Source organism: Peromyscus eremicus, chromosome 4, assembly GCF_949786415.1.
Source record: "Peromyscus eremicus chromosome 4, PerEre_H2_v1, whole genome shotgun sequence".
Classification (NCBI taxonomy): domain Eukaryota; kingdom Metazoa; phylum Chordata; class Mammalia; order Rodentia; family Cricetidae; genus Peromyscus; species Peromyscus eremicus.
The window spans coordinates 49,536,122-49,554,654 of NC_081419.1; the positions used below are offsets into that span (position 1 = coordinate 49,536,122).

General features: G+C 42.9%; 1 protein-coding gene across 2 annotated transcripts in view; it reads right to left on the reverse strand.

Moving 5' to 3' along the window:
* Window positions 1-18,533, reverse strand: part of Slc25a12 (solute carrier family 25 member 12) — a 91,650-nt gene that overhangs the window by 10,341 nt on the left and 62,776 nt on the right. For both annotated transcript variants that reach the window (XM_059260681.1, XM_059260682.1), the window contains 4 exons: window positions 14,913-14,994; window positions 13,223-13,381; window positions 10,219-10,271; window positions 9,893-9,973 (listed from right to left, as the gene is read on the reverse strand). In XM_059260681.1, coding sequence (XP_059116664.1) covers window positions 9,893-9,973; window positions 10,219-10,271; window positions 13,223-13,381; window positions 14,913-14,994 — 375 coding nt within the window. The remainder of the gene's footprint in view (window positions 1-9,892; window positions 9,974-10,218; window positions 10,272-13,222; window positions 13,382-14,912; window positions 14,995-18,533) is intronic.

An 18,533-nucleotide genomic window follows, 5' to 3' on the forward strand; every position in this document is an offset into this window, starting at 1 on the left:
ACGGATCTCCCAGCAAGGGAGTGTGACAACCATGCACAGTGACACCATGGCAAGGCACACAACTAGCAGGTCACTCCTATGTAGTCCCCGAATTTTAAGGAATAAAACTTCCCTATCAGTTCAACAATGCTTGTTCATGTTTTTGAAACGACTTAATATTTTTAAACTTTACAACAGGACTAGGCTCATTTAGGCAAATTATTATCTAGAAACACTGAAACCTTTTAGAAATTATAAGATTGCTATTTAAGTTGTCTAGAACTTTAGATGGAGCTAGAAAGGCTTATGAGTAAGAATGCTTGCACCGCAAACACGAAGGCGTGAGTTTAAGGGCCCAGGACCCGTATAAAAAGTCAGGCTTGGTCGTACAGCTGGAGTCCGTATAAAAAGTCAGGCTTGGTCGTACAGCTGGAGTCCGTATAAAAAGTCAGGCTTGGTCGTACAGCTGGAGTCCGTATAAAAAGTCAGGCTTGGTCGTACAGCTGGAGTCCGTATAAAAAGTCAGGGTTGGTTGTACAGCTAGAGTCCGTATAAAAAGTCAGGCTTGGTCGTACAGCTAGAGTCCGTATAAAAAGTCAGGGTTGGTCGTACAGCTGGAGTCCGTATAAAAAGTCAGGGTTGGTCGTACAGCTGGAGTCCGTATAAAAAGTCAGGGTTGGTCGTACAGGTGGAGTCCGTATAAAAAGTCAGGGTTGGTTGTACAGGTGGAGTCCGTATAAAAAGTCAGGGTTGGTTGTACAGCTGGAGTCCGTATAAAAAGTCAGGGTTGGTTGTACAGGTGGAGTCCGTATAAAAAGTCAGGCTTGGTCGTACAGCTGGAGTCCGTATAAAAAGTCAGGCTTGGTCGTACAGCTGGAGTCCGTATAAAAAGTCAGGGTTGGTCGTACAGCTGGAGTCCGTATAAAAAGTCAGGGTTGGTTGTACAGGTGGAGTCCGTATAAAAAGTCAGGGTTGGTTGTACAGCTGGAGTCCGTATAAAAAGTCAGGGTTGGTTGTACAGGTGGAGTCCGTATAAAGTTGTACAGGTGGAGTCCGTATAAAAAGTCAGGCTTGGTTGTACAGGTGGAGTCCGTATAAAAAGTCAGGGTTGGTTGTACAGGTGGAGTCCGTATAAAAAGTCAGGCTTGGTTGTACAGGTGGAGTCCGTATAAAAAGTCAGGGTTGGTTGTACAGGTGGAGTCCGTATAAAAAGTCAGGGTTGGTTGTACAGCTGGAGTCCGTATAAAAAGTCAGGGTTGGTTGTACAGGTGGAGTCCGTATAAAAAGTCAGGGTTGGTTGTACAGGTGGAGTCCGTATAAAAAGTCAGGGTTGGTTGTACAGCTGGAGTCCGTATAAAAAGTCAGGGTTGGTTGTACAGGTGGAGTCCGTATAAAGTTGTACAGGTGGAGTCCGTATAAAAAGTCAGGCTTGGTTGTACAGGTGGAGTCCGTATAAAAAGTCAGGGTTGGTTGTACAGGTGGAGTCCGTATAAAAAGTCAGGCTTGGTTGTACAGGTGGAGTCCGTATAAAAAGTCAGGGTTGGTTGTACAGGTGGAGTCCGTATAAAAAGTCAGGGTTGGTTGTACAGGTGGAGTCCGTATAAAAAGTCAGGGTTGGTTGTACAGCTGGAGTCCGTATAAAAAGTCAGGGTTGGTTGTACAGGTGGAGTCCGTATAAAAAGTCAGGGTTGGTTGTACAGGTGGAGTCCGTATAAAAAGTCAGGGTTGGTTGTACAGGTGGAGTCCGTATAAAAAGTCAGGGTTGGTTGTACAGGTGGAGTCCCAACACTGTAGCAGGCAGAGATGGGAAGCTCATTGGGGCTCGCTGGTCACCAGTCCAGCTCCAGACTCAGCGAGGGACCCTGTCCTCAGCTGGCCTCCACACACATGTGCAGACACCACAGAGACATACACACACATACACATATACAACATCGCACACAAACAACATATACACAAACACACACACAAAGTCAAACACAGGCTGGATGTAGTGACAAACAATTTAATCCCAGCACTTGGGAGGCAGAGGCAGGAGGATCTCTGTGAGTTCCAGGCCAGCCTGGTCTACAGAACGAGATCCAGGACAGCCAAGGCTACACACAGAGAAATTCTGTCTCGAAAAAAAAAAAAAGTTTAATTAATTAATTAAAAATTAAACATATATATATGTATATATATATATATATATATATATCTATAAAACAATAATGAACTTTGGGTGTTTATAATACTTCAAAAGAAATATGCCCTGAGAATATGCATTGTCCGTTTTTAAACTCCTTGTTTGACAAGAGGACTCGTGTGTAGAATAAGGACTCCGCCACCACCACTCCCTTTAGCTGGGTGCTTCTTATGCTAGGACCAATTTTTGCAGTACAGCAAAACAGTTTCCAAAGGGAAAATACTCTGCTTGCAGCAAATACAATTATTTAACACATACAGTTCCCCCAAAATAGTAACTTCTCAGTGGAGGAAATACACCTGTATTTGTGACAACACACAGTCTGTAGTCTTTAATAGTAATGAAATAACACAGAAAAGAAAAAAAAAGCATCTTTGTGAGTTCGAGGCCAGCCTGGTCTCCAAAGCGAGTTCCAGGAAGGGCGCAAAGCTACACAGAGAAACCCTGTCTCAAAAAACCAAAAAAAAAAAAAAAAAAAAGCAAATGCCCAATAAGAAAACTGTTAATTATATCAGAAAGCACTATGATTTCGCTCTTTAAAAGAAATGCCAAATCATTTGTGAACATAAAATATTTGCATTTGGCTTAAATCACTTAGGAACATAAAATATTTGTTATACATTATTTGATCATAATTATGTCAAAATTTACCTAAGATTTTCTAAATCGAAGTGTCTTACGATTAAAACATGATTAGCTGCATCCTGCAAAGAGGAAGTGAGCAGCTGGGGGAGAATGTCACCACCCACCCCACTGGAAGTCTCAGCCTCAGGAATGCATCAGTGATCCTCTGGAACTCAGTTAGCAGAGTTGGCATCTGAAACAGTGGCTGCTTTCCAGACCCCTGCCCAAGTCTGACCATATGCAGAAAAAACACTGATACATATAAAATAAATCGAGTGTGTTTGTTTTTTAAAAAGGAGCCGGAAATAAATAAATAAATAAAATAAAAAAAAATAAAAAGGAGCCAGGCAGTGGTGGCACATGTCTTTAATCCCAGCACTAGGAAAGCAGAGGCAGATGGACCTCTGTGAGGCCAGCCTGGTCTACAGAGCGGGTTCCAGGACAGCCAGGGCTACACAGAGAAATCCTGTCTCAAAAACCAAAAATAAATAAATAAAATAGATTTAAAAAAAATAATATGCAGCTACCTAGATTGAAACTGACTGGCTTGCTACAGAAGATGAAGGCAACTGCTTTGTCCCTTCCTCCATAGGAGGTCGAGCAGCAGGGCACCACTGAGACCCAGCCAGCCATCAGCACCATGAGGAGAATGGTACCTTGATCTTAAGACAGTCCAAAACTGTGAGCAATACACTTCTGTTGATTGTTGTTACCCAGTCCATGGCATTTTGTTATAGCAGCCAGAATGAGCTAAGTAAAAAATCCCTGTGGACCTATCCTACTTTACATGTTGCTTAAATGTACAATGATGTCTAACTTGTACGCATGTGCCCATGTGACCATGTAAGTTGGCAGCATGAAGTTGAGACCATACTGATTCCTGGAAATGGAAGAAAAGGGCTGTTTCCACTGCTCTTTAAAGATGTACAAGACCAGCTTGTAGAGAAAGACAGACTTCAGCTAGACTTCAGTTAGCTATAGCTCTGGGCCTTCAAAACAAAACCGCAAACCAGGGGATGTGAGATGGCTCAGCAGATAAAGGCGCTTGCGGCCAAGCTTGATGATCTGAGTTCAATCCTGGGAACCACATGGTGCAAGGAGAGAAACAACTCCTGGAAGTTGTCCTCTGACTTCCAAGTGTGTGCGCAATAAATAAATTTAATGATAAACTTTAAAAGTAACTTAAAAATGGTGCCGGGTAGTGGTGGTACACACTTTTAATCCCAACACTCAGGAGGCAGAGGCTGGTGGATCTCTGTGAGTTTGAGGCCAGCCTGGTCTACAGAGTGAGTTCCAGGACAGCTAGAGCTACACAGAGAAACCCTGTCTCAAACAAACAAACAAACAAACAAACAAAAACAAAAACCTAAAAAAATATGTAACAAATACAAGAGATCCAGCCAATAAATGGCATATGACCTAAACATCTCACCCCATTCAGAATGGATATTAAATATATAACAGAGGATGCCGAAGGGATGCAGGGTCAAAGAAATACTTCTAAATCCCATGGGACCATGCTACAGTATCAAGGAACCTTGAAAACATGCTATGGGAAAGAAGCCAGACTCCAAAGGTTATATGCCATGTGGTTACATTTACAGGAAATACTCAGAAGTGGTGTCTATGGAAGAGTTTATTAATGGCTGCCTAGGATGTGAGGGTGAAGTGAGAAGATGGAAAAGTGATAGCTAACGTGTGTGTGTGTGTGTGTGTGTGTGTGTGTTGGTGAGGACAGTGATAAAATGTTCCAGCATTGATTGTGATGCTGGCTGCATATACTCTGTGAATATCCTAAAAGCTACTGAACTGGATACATTGGGCATTAGAGAGTGACTTTAGCATTAGTAAAGCTACTCTCTTCTTAGGGTGAGGGGCATAGCTCTGGTAAAGCACATGTTCTACATGCATAAGACCCTGAGTTTGATCCCCAACATCAACCATGACATCTGCCTGAAAGACACAGCAGGTGCATAGTAAGAAGAAAAGGGAACAGAGGAAATAAAGACCAGACTCGTCTTCCAAATGCGAGAGACTGTGGACTTGGAGATAGACATGGTTTGAACTTCATCCTTGCCAGATGTCGCATATGGGACCACAGTGGGGTTTGAGTCAACTCTTCAAGCTATGCAACATAGGTTTTTGGTTTTGTTTTGGTTGGTTGGTGCTGTGAGATGTTCTGTATGGCAAATGTGTTGCTCTGATTGGTTAGTAAATAAAACACTGATTGGCCAGTAGTCAGGCAGGAGGAAGTGTAGGCGGGACAAGGAGGAGAAGAATTCTGGGAAGTGGAAGGCAGAGTCAGAGACACTGCCAGCCGCCACCATGACAAGCAGCATGTGAAGATGCCGGTAAGCCATGAGCGCGGGGGCAAGGTATAGATGTATAGAAATGGATTAATTTAAGATATAAGAACAGTTAGCAAGAAGCCTGCTACGGCCACACAGTTTGTAAGCAATATAAGTCTCTGTGTTTACTTGGTTGGGTCTGAGGGGCTGTGGGACTGGCGGGTGAGAGAGATTTGTCCTGACTGTGGGCCAGGCAGGAAAACTCTAGCTACAGGTTGTTTTTTTGTTTTATTTTGGTTTTTTTGTTGTTGTTGTTTTTGTTTGGTTGGTTTTTTTTTGTTTTTGTATGTAGCTCATACCATATATCTTTTTATTTTGTGTGACAGGGTCTTACATTGTAACCCTGGGTACGGTTGAACTAGAAGTCATCCTCCTGCCTCTTCTTCCTGAGAGCTGGGATTGGTGTGAGCCACTATACCCAGCCTTACCACACACACTTGACTACAGTGAGCTAGCAAGGCGGCTCAGTGGGTAAGGGAGCTTGCAGGCAAGAAGGAGAGAACTGACTCTGGCAAGTTGTCCTCTGTTCTCTGCATGAGCGTGTGTACACATACACACACACACACACACACACACACACACACACACACACACGCACACGTACACACACACACATGCACTCACACACACTCTTACACATGCATACTCACACACATGTGCACACACACAAGCATACATACACTAAGTGTAATTAAAGGTTAAACTGGTCACAGTACCAGGAGGGCTATGGTAGAGTCCAGCTTCCTCACTTTGGGTTTTGGGTTGGAACCCTTACATAACACACACACACATACACCCTGATTAAAAACACAAATATTCAAGTTAGATGCGGTGAGTCACACCTTTAATCCCAGCACTCAGAGGGAGAGGCAAGTGGATCTCTAGGAGTTGAGGCCAGCCTGGTCTACATAAAGAGTTCCAGGCCAGCCAGGGCTATATGGTGAGACCCTATCTCAAAACAAAAACAAAGAAAACTCACCAGCAGAACATATACCTGCAGATCTGAAATGTTTACCCTAGTCTCATGGCAATTGTATTCCTTCCTGACTACAAGAAACTAGTCCTGGGCGCTCACTCATCCCTTTGCTGGGAAGAGCTTCTGGCTCAGTTAGATCTGTCCTTCCTGAGTAACTGAGGTACTGTTTTAAAACTGGGTAGCTGGGGGAAGAGCAGCTGTGAATCACTTGGGGTGATGGTAACAACAGCACTCAGCTAAACACCCTGAGGGACACACACATTTATCTGATCACTACCACAGAGGCAGGGACTCCAGATCAGGCCCCTGCGAAACTGCTTTCCACACTGTTGACTGGCCTCATTCAGGATCACCCTCTACCCGGAGGGGCATGCTGGTCCACAAACAGAGGCTCCTGTCTCAGACTCTATTCTCTGGTGTAGTTTACTGACTTTGAAGAGAAGTGGTGGGCTGTAGAAAACCATTTTCTACTGAACCATCAGTAGAAAAATCAATGTGAGTGATGTGTGCCTGTAATCCCACCACTCAGGAAGCTAAAGAAGAAGCATCATGAGTTTAAGGCCAGCCTGAGCTACACTGTGAGACTCTGTCTCAAAAAATAAAATAAAAATAAGAATTCCACCACCACTTAATAATGTGCATTTTCCTTCCTTTTTGCCCAGAGTTCAACACTATTTCTCCTGATATCAGCCAATCAAGCATCAATCAGGATTAAGATCCAGAAATAAATCACAACTGAGGGAGAAATCCAGTGTCAGCCAAACCCTCAGGTTATCTTAGACTTCGCCGGAACACAAGAGTCCACACCTAGAAGAACAAAGTTGTCACATGTCTGACTATGGCTTAACCACTTAGGTCATAGGCAGACAAGAGAACCGGCCCATTTATGACCCAAATCCTCTATACAGCACAGCAATTAGTTGCGTGGAAAAGAAAATGTACAACCTTCTTGTTTCCTTGTTTTCCCAGACAGGTCTGTCGGGGAATATTATTATTATTATTATTATTATTATTATTATTATTATTATTATTATGTTTAGTTTTTAGGGTTTCTCTGTGTAGCTTTATGCTTTTCCTGGAACTCACTCTGTAGCCCAGGCTGGCGTCGAACTCACAGAGATCCACCAGCCTCTGCCTCCCAAGTGCTGGGATTAAAGGCGTGCACCACCACCTGGTGGGGAATATTATTTTAAGGTGTGTTACTTTTGTTTATATTGCATTTGTTTAACTCTGTGAAGCTGTGTTACTGTGTCTGTCTAAAACACCTGATGGTCTAATAAAGAACTGAATGGCCAACAGCAAGGCAGGAGAAAGGATAGACGGGGCTGGCAGGCAGAGAGAATAAACAGAAGGAGAAATCTGGGAGAGGAGAGAAGGAAGTAGCCAGAAAAGGAGGAGGACTCCAGGGACCAGCTATCCAGCTACACAGCAAGCCACGGAGTAAGATTAAGATTTACAGAAATAAGAGAACAGAAAAAGCCCAGAGGCAAAAGGTAGCTGGGATAATTTAAAGTTAAGTAAAGCTGGCTAGAAATAATCCAAGCTAAGGCCAGGCATTCATAAATATAAATAAGCCTCCGTGAGCGATTTATTTGGGAGCTGGGTGGCAGGCCCCCAAGAGTAAAATACCAACAACAACACAGGGCCTCATTTAGCCCAGGCTAGCCTTGAACCCATATGTAGCCAAAGATGACTTTGAAATTCTGATTCTCTTGCATTAGCCTCCCTAGTTCGGGAATTACAGGTATGCACTACCCCTCCACCACAAAAGACGTCTAGTTTTCCAGGGATTACAGACAAGTCTGTGTATGCTGGGGTCAATCTGAGTTAGGAAGCTAAAACCACGGATACAATGTATCTATCATTTGCAAAGAAGTGAAACAATTATAGCATCTACTTACTACATAAGGGGAAAGAGCATACTTCCGTGGACACATGTAGACAGGGGGCTTATCTTTCATAAAAGATAAATTGAGCCAAGTAAGTCTCTCTCCTGAGAAAGCACACACAGCCATGGCGTATATGTAAATATGCAAGCCTGGCCTCATCCCACACACAAGGCAAGGGTCCCACTGACAAGCCTCATCATGGAGAAAGCCTGGAGCAACTGTTCCCCCTGGCCCCAGGGACATCTTCTCTGAATTAAAACTTCTAAGGTCATTGACCTTATCATCTCAGGCTCCGTAAGCAAGTAAGAAGATTTTCACCAAGACCTCCGGCCAATTCAACCAGAAGTTATTAACATTTTCAGGACCAAAATGAAGCACGAAAGTCCCAAGCAGATCACATTAGCAACTGTGAGGCAGACCACACACACTTAGATGTGTCAACCGGTCTGAATCCAATGCAGTGCTTACACCTTCAACACAGAGCATCTGAGCTCTAAAAGAATTTACACTCTCCGTCTCCGGCTTGGGAATTTTTGCCAATGGCTACAGTATAGTTACAGGGTCTTACTGCCCCTTGCAGCCCCATAGGAGGCTTAATTAAACTACAAGGGCACACTCATTCCTACACATAAAACTGAAGGGCCCAATTAACCAGCCCCCTCCCACTTAAAAGTTCCAGGGAGAGGAATGAACCGTCACACTACCTGCTATTACATTTCCTTTGATACTTAAAAAAACAAAACTTAAGAATTTAAGAAGCCTAGAGGGGGCTGGAGAGCTGCTTCAGCTGTTAAGAGCACTTGCTCAGTTGCTAGCACCCACGTGGTGACTCACAGACATCTATAACTACAGTTGGAGGCGACCTGAAACCCCCTTCTGACCACCATGGGCACTGAACCCACATAGTGCGCTTACATGCATGCAAGCAAAACACACACGAAATAAAAATTATATAATACACACACACACATACACACACACACACACACACACACACACACACACACACACATATATATATATATATATATATATATATATATATATTTCAAAGTCTAGAAGATAGAGCTTTAGGAGCTTAAAAGAAACAAAGCTCATGATAATAATACTCAAAATCAGATTACCCAGCAGGGGGTGGTGGCGCACACCTTTAAGCCCAGCACTCAAGAGGCAGAGGCAGGTGGATCTCTCTGAATTTGAGGCTAGCCTGGTCTACAAAATGAGTTCCAGGACAGCCAGGGCTACACAGAGAAACCCTGTCTGGAAAACTGAAAAGAAAAAAGGAATCAGATAATACAACAGGGAGAAGGCTCGGTTAGCAAGGCAAGCCCGAGGAACTGCTTTGCTTTCCGCCCCCACAAGCCACACAATCCCAAATGTGGTGGCCTGCCTGGGAATCCCAGGACCAGCAGGGGTGGAGCTAAGAGGGTCGCTAGGGTTCACTTCCGGCCAGACTAGCCTAAATTGCTGAGCTTCAAACCAACGAGAGATTCTGTCTCAAAGGAGGTGGACAGTTTTTTTGAGGATGCCACTCAAGGTTGTCTACACATACACACACTCACTTTAAAACATCACTTACTATGAGAATCCTCTCGGGCAGTTCTTTGAGTTAAAGGAAAATGTTGGGCCAGCAAGGTGCCTCAGTAGGTGAAGGTGTCTGCTGCCAAACCTGCAGCCCTAAGTTCAATCCCTCCTCGAAGTTGTCCTCTGGCCACCGCACACACACACACACACACACACACACACACACACACGCACGCACGCACGCACGCACGCGAGAGAAATGTAGTAAAAGTTTTTAAAGAGGAATGTCATTCATATTTCATACCTACTTTGCAAAAAGGTTAGAGGAATATGTTTGCCACAAGAAATACTCAGGATTGACACTCACACAGCCTCCAGCGAGGATTTCCGCCGGCAGTGGGATGGAGCCATCTCTTTTGGTAAATTTGTCCCGGACAAAATCATTAACCTAATTAGAAAGACAAGATCAGCTCATCAGAATTTCCTGTCACTTCCTCTGCTGGCACACCGTCATATTTCCAAATTATCAAAACACTTGTCTCGTGCTAAAAGTCAGATTTTACCAAATGTCTACACGAATGTGAAAATCCTTACAGGCCCCTTGACAGTGCACCGATCCCACCAGTATTGATCTTGCTTTTGGCTTCACGACAATCTAAGTGAGTGACATCAGACCAGTGACAAGAAACTTACTGTCAGCTTAATGGCTTTTTCTGGTGCGACTCCGATCAGCTGTGGTATCAGACCTGGACAGAAGGAGAGGATCATGTCTTTACGTGAGTGGACAAGCCCAACAAGGAAGTGTTTTCCTCCAAGTTACCTACCAAGTAGCTCAAAGCTTTCATCTAAATGGGGAAAAGGGATTATCCTAAAAAATCCTAAATATACATTAAAAAATCCTATATATTACATAAATATATAAATCACATGTATATATACACACACACACAATTTACCAGTCAAATATAATGTTTTTTGAAGCTATAAATGTTTTTCTTTAACATCCTTAAAGATACACAAATAAATAAAACCCCTCTAGCCAACATCTTCCCTAAAGTACACAAGAAAAGAATGGAGCCTCTGGGTTTTCTCCACTCCGTAACGGAATTTCTCCCGGTCCCCAGCAGCACACGCAGACAATTTACAGAAGCCAGTGCCTTAGGCTTGGAGACACGCTCAGGGCAGTGTGCTTTTAACACAGCTAGGTTTCGCTACAGACAGACAACCTTGCAGCACAGTGTATGGCTGCTACTGACTATCTGCTCCCCTTAGCTTCTCTGAAGAGAAGCCCAGCATTCAGCACTCATTTATTTTAAAGAAAGCTAAGACTGCAAAGAAAAAAAAAATGCAGCTTTTAGTACCAGTTTGTGAGTATCTTCTGTAAGTGAAAACATATGCCACTTATATTTTTATTTACTAATATATGTCAAGCTTAAGACATTTTAAAAGACTCTTCTCAAAACAAAAGAAATCATTATGCTTAGAAAGCTGCATTCCCCAGGCTGGCTACGAACTGGAAAAGAACAGGCATAAGTAAACAACTCCATCTGGAGATGCCCGTGGAGCTCAGCTTTCTAGAGCATGCAGGTTTACCAAGTTGTTGGCATCTTTCTTTCTTTCTTTCTTTTTTTTTTTTGCATACATTTTTTAAAGATGCTAACAATAAACAACACATCTTACGGCTTTAAAACCAGGGGAGTGATACTCATGTCTGCACGCTTCCTTGCCGCTCGTCTCAAGCCTCCTTGGAAGGTGCCAATGAGTGATTTTCTGGGAGCTGAGAGCCAGCAAGTAGTCGTGCATACAGGCTACTGTCAGTCACACTGAATTACCAACGACAAACACAAGCCGTGCACACCTTCTGCGGGCCGCAGACTGATCTAAAAGAACGAATCAGCAGATGGCAGTCTTAACATTCTTCCTTCCTGATCAGCAGACCCTATTACTTTGAGCCTCGCTCCAGAACCACGGTGTCAGCATGTGTATTTGTTTTCCAACTTTCCTCCCTAAAGCTCATGGAATGTTAATAAAGTACTGATTTGTGTCATTTTATCATTGTTGCCTGCAGAAGAAATTTAGCTAATCTGTCAACAACTCTGTCAATCATCTGACAGAATAATGGGCCAGTTCTAAGCAATATACGACAATCTCAACAATCACTGTGCTCCCAGGCAGGGCTCCTACAATCACTCTGTAATACAAAAGTCTCTCATTTAAAGGACCCATTTTATCAGCTTAGATCCTCACCAAAGTCAACAGCATCCTCCCCTGCTTGAAATATTGCACCCTCTTAATTAATATGATAGCACTTCCAAACAAAATCTTCTAGAAGTATCTATCTACTGAGAAGGCTATACATGGCATGGCTAGAGTCCTTCTAATAGTTCTCTGTAGACACCCTTTGTAACTTAAAGCCACACTAATTAAGAGAAAGGTCATTATTCAATAATGAAAGATTGGAGATGTCAAAGAAATAAACAAGCTTAGTGCCATCTGCCTGTGATTCCCCATTAAGTTAGATCTAGGTGCAAAGAGCTGAGTCCATTTAAAACAAGTCTTTGCATGCCAGCACCGGACCCCTGGGACAGTGGCCGCTTTTGCCCCTGCAGTACAAGTCATGCAGCTGGGATTTGCAGAGCCAAAGCGTTCTGAATAGTTGAGCAGATTTCACTATACTCGCTTCAGAAGCAGGGCATTTGAGCCTATTTACTCCGTACACGGTGCCCACAACAGACATGCAAACGGCCTTCTTCGCCTCTAAATGTGTCCACTCAAATGCCTGACGGCGATGCCAACTACAGGCGTTTCTTCTCCTGCCCGTCTGTTCAATCCCAGTCTCTCTTTCCTAGGAAGAGCTCTGAGCCTAACAGCTCGACAGAGCTCAGAAGGAGCTGGGGATTAATAAGCCTGGGAATGCAAACAAGTACAGTAAATTACACAACCGCCCGGGACCAGAGCATGCGAAGAGTGTTTTAAAGAATTCCAAGTGGCGCCCAAAGGGATTAAAATATTAATCTCCCCTGCAAAAGAACCCTAAATTCTAATGTGAAAACATGTAGATAAAAGCCATCCGCTCTCCAAGAAGACAAGTTCCTACAAAGCCCATTTGGGCCTGGGGAGAATTCTACATGGGCCTGCAGCCGGGGGCTCCGACACCTGGGCGCTCTGTAGTAGTCACCACGAGAGAAGAGAGGAACGCTCTGCTCTGCCTGCCATGGTGGGGACAGGGGGCCCAGCTGAAGCCTGGGGCCCTAGGGTTTCCCTGCCTTTTAAAAATTCAGATGACCCAACTGGAAAAGACTTATCACGGGTCTCCTTGAAAAAAAAAAAAAAGAGGAATTTCTGTTGAAACAAGTGTATATAGAGGGTAAACGCACCTTCAAGCAGCACCTGGCTTCGATTTCACGGGGAATTAGTTAGTATAGTACTCCTCTCTACATCTCTGTTGGCCCGTGCCCTCAAAGAGCACACACATACACGGGATTTGGATCCCAAGAATTAAAAACAGCAGGAAGGAGAAGGGAACACCTGTTTGTAGACTAATATTGCTAGTCACCAGAAGATCGCAACATGGGAAAAAGTAGAAAGGAGGTGGGGGTGGGGGAACAGCCCTAATTGGTCTCATAACAAGGGCGTTACATCTACTGATGGTGACGGAAAAATCACCAACTTCAGCGGCTGAGATCTGCCCACTCACCTCGGTAGAGTCCAAAGAAACCCTCATAACGCAGCACTTTCTTAAAACAGTCAAAGCTGTTTTTGTACATCAGCTCCCCGACCACAGAGCCAGTGCCACGCTGGTTTTGCATCCGGGTCTTCACCAGATCTATGGGATACACCGCAGTGGCCCCCACGGCTACAAACAGAACAATGTTTAGGTTTAACAAAAGGAATACAATTAGATGGAGCGTCCACAAGGACATCAAACCTCATTTCCACAGGTGAGAAATAAAACATAGTGTCTATTCTTACAAAGGAGAGTCAACTTATTATACTTTTCCTTCGCTTATTAATAGAGAAAAAAAAAAAAGGCAACACCACAGCTCGGAGGTAGAGTTCTTACCTAGGATGTGGGAGGACCTAAAAAAATCTTTGATATCTTTGGTCTATGAGTTAGAAAGTAGATTCTCAAATCACCACCAACCAACATTAGAAAACCAGCTCCGTTTCCTTTAGCAACACTAAACTATTATGCATGGGCACCATTTCTTTTCATTTTCTATTAAATGCCTAAATATTACACCTATTCCTTCTTCATAACTGTGAAATGACGGTACATAAGCTAGGTGGTTGTGATTTTAAAGTTAGTTCACTGAAGCATTTTAGTAAATTAATCTAAGCTCTAGCCATTCTCTGAAGGAAAAAATCTTCACAAGATCCTGCCCCTATGTATGGAATTGGGCTGAAAATCAAACACACAACCAAAAACCTACAGTCGTGCTTTAGAATTTCTTGGGCATTGAAATATTTCATAGGACCTAGAGTGTTCTAATTTTGGGCTGTTGAAAACCAGAACATACTTGGCACCTTCTAAAACTAAGGCTGAAAAAAAAAAAAATCCTAGTCACCAGTTCCAGCTTGCTTTGAATGTTCAGGAGCATTTTAATCATTTTTGGAGGTTCTTCTCAACAAAGCAATTTCAGGTTTTATATATTTTCTTTGTAGATTACTTAAGCAAAATTAGTCTTGGGCTGGGGAGGTGTCTCAGGAGGCAAAAGTGCCTGCCACCAAGTGTGACAACCTGAGTTTAATCCTTGGACCCCACACAGTGGAAGGAGAGAACCGACTCTGGCCAAGATGACCTCTGACCTCCACATGCCCACCATGACCAGCACATGTTCACACATGCACGCACAAAAATGAAAACCTTTTTAACGGGCTCTCTAATTTCTGCTGTGAGCAGAGAGGAGAGGAGAGATTCCTTTTAGCAAATAAACAACATATCTGGACACTCTTAAGCCAGAGAAAGGAGAGAAAAATCACAAGCCCACCACTGTGACTCTCTGTGAGAGGTTGTTTCACTTTACGAATTTCTGAGTTTGCATCTCAGATCTCAGCCTCCACCCTGCCCCAAGCCTGACCCCATAAACTCCGTTTTTAGTCTCCATTTTTCACGCTGGTCTTAACTGATGTAATTAAGGTGAGTGCACAGCGATGCACTTCTGACTCTTCCATCATTACAGAGGTTTTATGCTGAAGACAGACTGGAGCCAGAGGGCCACAGCCAGGCTATGTATGACAAGTCCTCCTGAAATGAAGAGCCTTCGGAAAGCCCCGCAGTCCTGACCCCCAGGAACAATGAACCACACCTTCACTGAGCTGTCCAATCTGCTGGGATAGGGTTACAGCAAGACCAGCCTGAAAGAGCCAGCCAGCATGGCACTCACCTCCAGCAACCGAGCCCAGAGTGAACCTGTAAGCAGACTCGGCAATCTGGAGCCAGATAGGCCTGCCCAAGCCAGGAGATTGCTGCGGGGTGAGAGAAAACAGAAGAAAAAAAAAGCCTGAAAAAGTATTCTGCAGGTGAAAAAAACTACAGTTTGGCATTTTTTGAGTTTAAAAAAGAAACTTTAAAACTGAAAGCACACAGGATATTAGTGTTTTTTTGAAAAGAAATACCTCGGGGCTAGAGAAACGGCTCAGTTAAGAGCACTCACTGCTCTTGCAGAGGACCCAGTTTGGGTTCCCAGCATCCACACGGTGGTGCACTATCACCTGTAACTTTAGTCCAGGGAATCCAAGGCCCTCTCCTGACCTCCAAGGGCAACAAGCATACATGTGGTACACTGATATATATGTTCTCCAAACACTCAAAAACATAAAATAAACTAAAGAAAAAAAACATACCCAGCAAAATACAGAGTAGCTTTTTCTTGACTTTCACATATGGACGGCTACTGGGAAACATATTATCCTTGAGAGGTTTGTGTTTGCTTGTGTGTGCAGTACTGGGGATTGATTTCAGGGCTGCGCAGAAGCCTGGGCAAGCATTGTATCACTGAGACCCGTTTCTAGACCTCCCGGAAGTGGACTCTTAGGTAAGCAAATAGAGCAGCATATACCATTTACTCCTCTTTAACTACATTGAAAATTTGAACTACTTTGCTGTTTTTAACATTGAATCACTCATTCACTGTCCAGTGAGGTAGGGAGGTATAGTCAGCCATAGTTCACATGTGGGTGTCAGGAAACCACTGCAGCAATCAGTTCTTCCCTTCTACCAGGTGGGTTCTGAGGAGCAAACTAAGACTGTCAGGCTTGGTGGCAAGTGCCTTTACATGCTGAGCCATCTTATCAACCCCCTTTATTATGTTTTTTGTGACAAAGTCTCAGACCCTAGGCTGGCCCTGAACTTGCTATATAGCTGAGGATATCCCTAAATCACTGACCCTCCTGTCTCCCAAGTGCTAGAATTACATGCATGAACTGCCCATACCAAAATATCTTCCTTTTAGAAATGCATCAAAATTGCCTAGTGTGATGAGCAGGCCTTTAATCTCAGCACTCAGGGGAAAGAGGCAGGCAGATCTCTATGAGTTCCAGGCCAGAGAAGATGGATCACATCTAAAACCTCTAATGACTACTGTCCTACCCACATTCACAGTTCTAACAAAATCAATGATAATAGTAAGATAAAACAATGGAATAAATCTCCTTGTGATTCAGATGCTAGTCCATGGGCCCTGCACCTGGATAACTTGTCTACATCAATGTGTGAGTCTGGAACTTCGTGTTTTCAGTATGAAAACATCTTCTACACTCTGTAAGATACTGGAACAAAGGAATAAAATATCTACTTTGTTGTAATGAGCTTTTCAAAAAGAAGAAGAGGAACAGGAGGAGGAAGTGGTAGCAGCATCTGATAAAATGGTCCAGCAGCTAAGGTGCTCGATGTGCAAGCCTTATGGTCTGAGTTTGATCCCTGGAACCCACGGTGAAAGGAGAGAACTTACTCCAGAAAGATGTCCTCCAAGCTCCACACATGTGACACACGTGTGTCTGCACTCACACACACACACACATATAAATACAGTCACAGTAAACAAAACAAAAAAATTAAAGCCATTAGCTGGACATGGTGAGTCAGACATCAATTCTAAAGGGAATGGAGGTGAGAGATTCACAAGTTCAAGGTCATTGTTAGTTACATGGTAAGCTCAAGGCCCATCTGGAGACTATCTCAAGAGGGAAAAAAGCTGAATTTCAGAATATAGAATAAAGCTAAGCATGAGGGTGCACACCTGTCATCCCAGCTACTCAGACAGCCAAAGCCATTGGATCAAGGGTTCAAATCTGGACAGATGGCTCAGTGGTTAAGACTGGCTGCTCTTCCAGGACTCAGGTTCAGTTCCCAGCACCACACAGTGGCTCACAGCCACCTAAAACTCCAGTTCCAAGGATACTCTCTTCTGGCCTCCAAAAGCACTACATGCAATATATATATATATATATATATATATATATATATATATATATATATGCATATATACATACAGGCAAAACATAAAATAAAAAATAAAAATTTTAAAAATAAATTCAAGGCAGATCTGGGGTCCAAAGTGGGACACTATCTTAAAAAGGGGGTAAAAGTTTTTTTCCAAAAATAATAGGTCTATGATCCCAAAGGAGCATCAAGTGACCACTAATTCCCTTATTCACATGGGCGTTTTCTTCTGCATTCAACAATATAGATTTTTCTTTCAACTCCCTATCTTCAAAGAGTGTTTATAAGCCCTGCAAAATCCTAGGAAAACTGAAGGATTATTCTGTGCTTTAATTCTTAGCTAAAACATCTCAAACTATAAATACCCAAATGCCTTTTGACAGAAATGTCACCTTCATTCCCATTAAATAGCATTTGTAAGGAAACATTCGAGAGTGGGGTTACTGAGATGCTTTTTCTGAAGGCTTAGTTATCACTACAACTTAGAGTTTCCTTGTATTCAGCTATGCAAATTAATGTAATTAGTGCTATATGTTTCACATCATGAATATTCATAAAAGGAATGTCCCCATAGCTGTCTTCCCAATTAATGACTATGTACTGAATTTTTAGCATTTAGGCTGAAAGAAAATACTCAGCACTAAAAAGATCACCTACCGGGAGCAAACGGCCAAAGGCAAAGGCACTTTCTCCTTTAAGGTTATGATCATGACTGTGAAGGTTGATATTTAACAAGGCTAATTAAGTGGGTTTTCAAAGCAAAACAGAGTTGAGACTCTTAAATGATTTTAACTGGCTCCCTCAGGAATTGGAGATTTCATTTGAAGAGAGGTCCATTTTTTTCTTTTTCTTCCCCCTTTTTTTAAAAAATTCGGGGTGTTTTTGTTTTTGTTAAATGTAGGATGGTATTGTGTCAATGTGATGGGAATCAAGCCTTCACCAGGCTGCTTTCTGTAGGTTGCCAACCCAATGGAGAGAAGGCCTCTTCCAACAACACGTACAACACGTACCAGTGTGGGAGAACAAGAGTGGCCCAAGTGTCTGAGAACAGCAGTGCTGGGTTCTCCATGAGCTAAATGTGTGGTCAGAGGAGCAAGGTAGGGCTAGGAAACACAAAACAGCTACTCCAAACCACATCTATGACGTTCCCAACCCTCCACTGCAATTCAATATTTTTAGCCTTACGAAGTAAGGTTGAAACCCAAAGCTATGAAAGAACAGGAGGACCAAGTAGGTAGAGGGAAACTATGTTGATTTTAATTATTTTCTTGTTTCTATCCATAAAACAATGTATGAATACTTTCCTCTCAGTGTGAGGGAGTTCAGATGCATTAAAGACTGCAGTATCTTCCAATCTAAAATTTTTAAAGAGATAAATGACTAATAAATAAATAATAGCTTGCATATAAATCTGATTTCTTCCTTTTAGAGAACAGGTTTCACTTTTGTGGAACTAATCAGTAAAATGTAATGTTTTCCTCCATGTATTCACAAATCCAAGACCAAAGACAGTCCATGAGACTATAAACTACACAAAGAGACAAAATCCTAAGACTAAGGAACA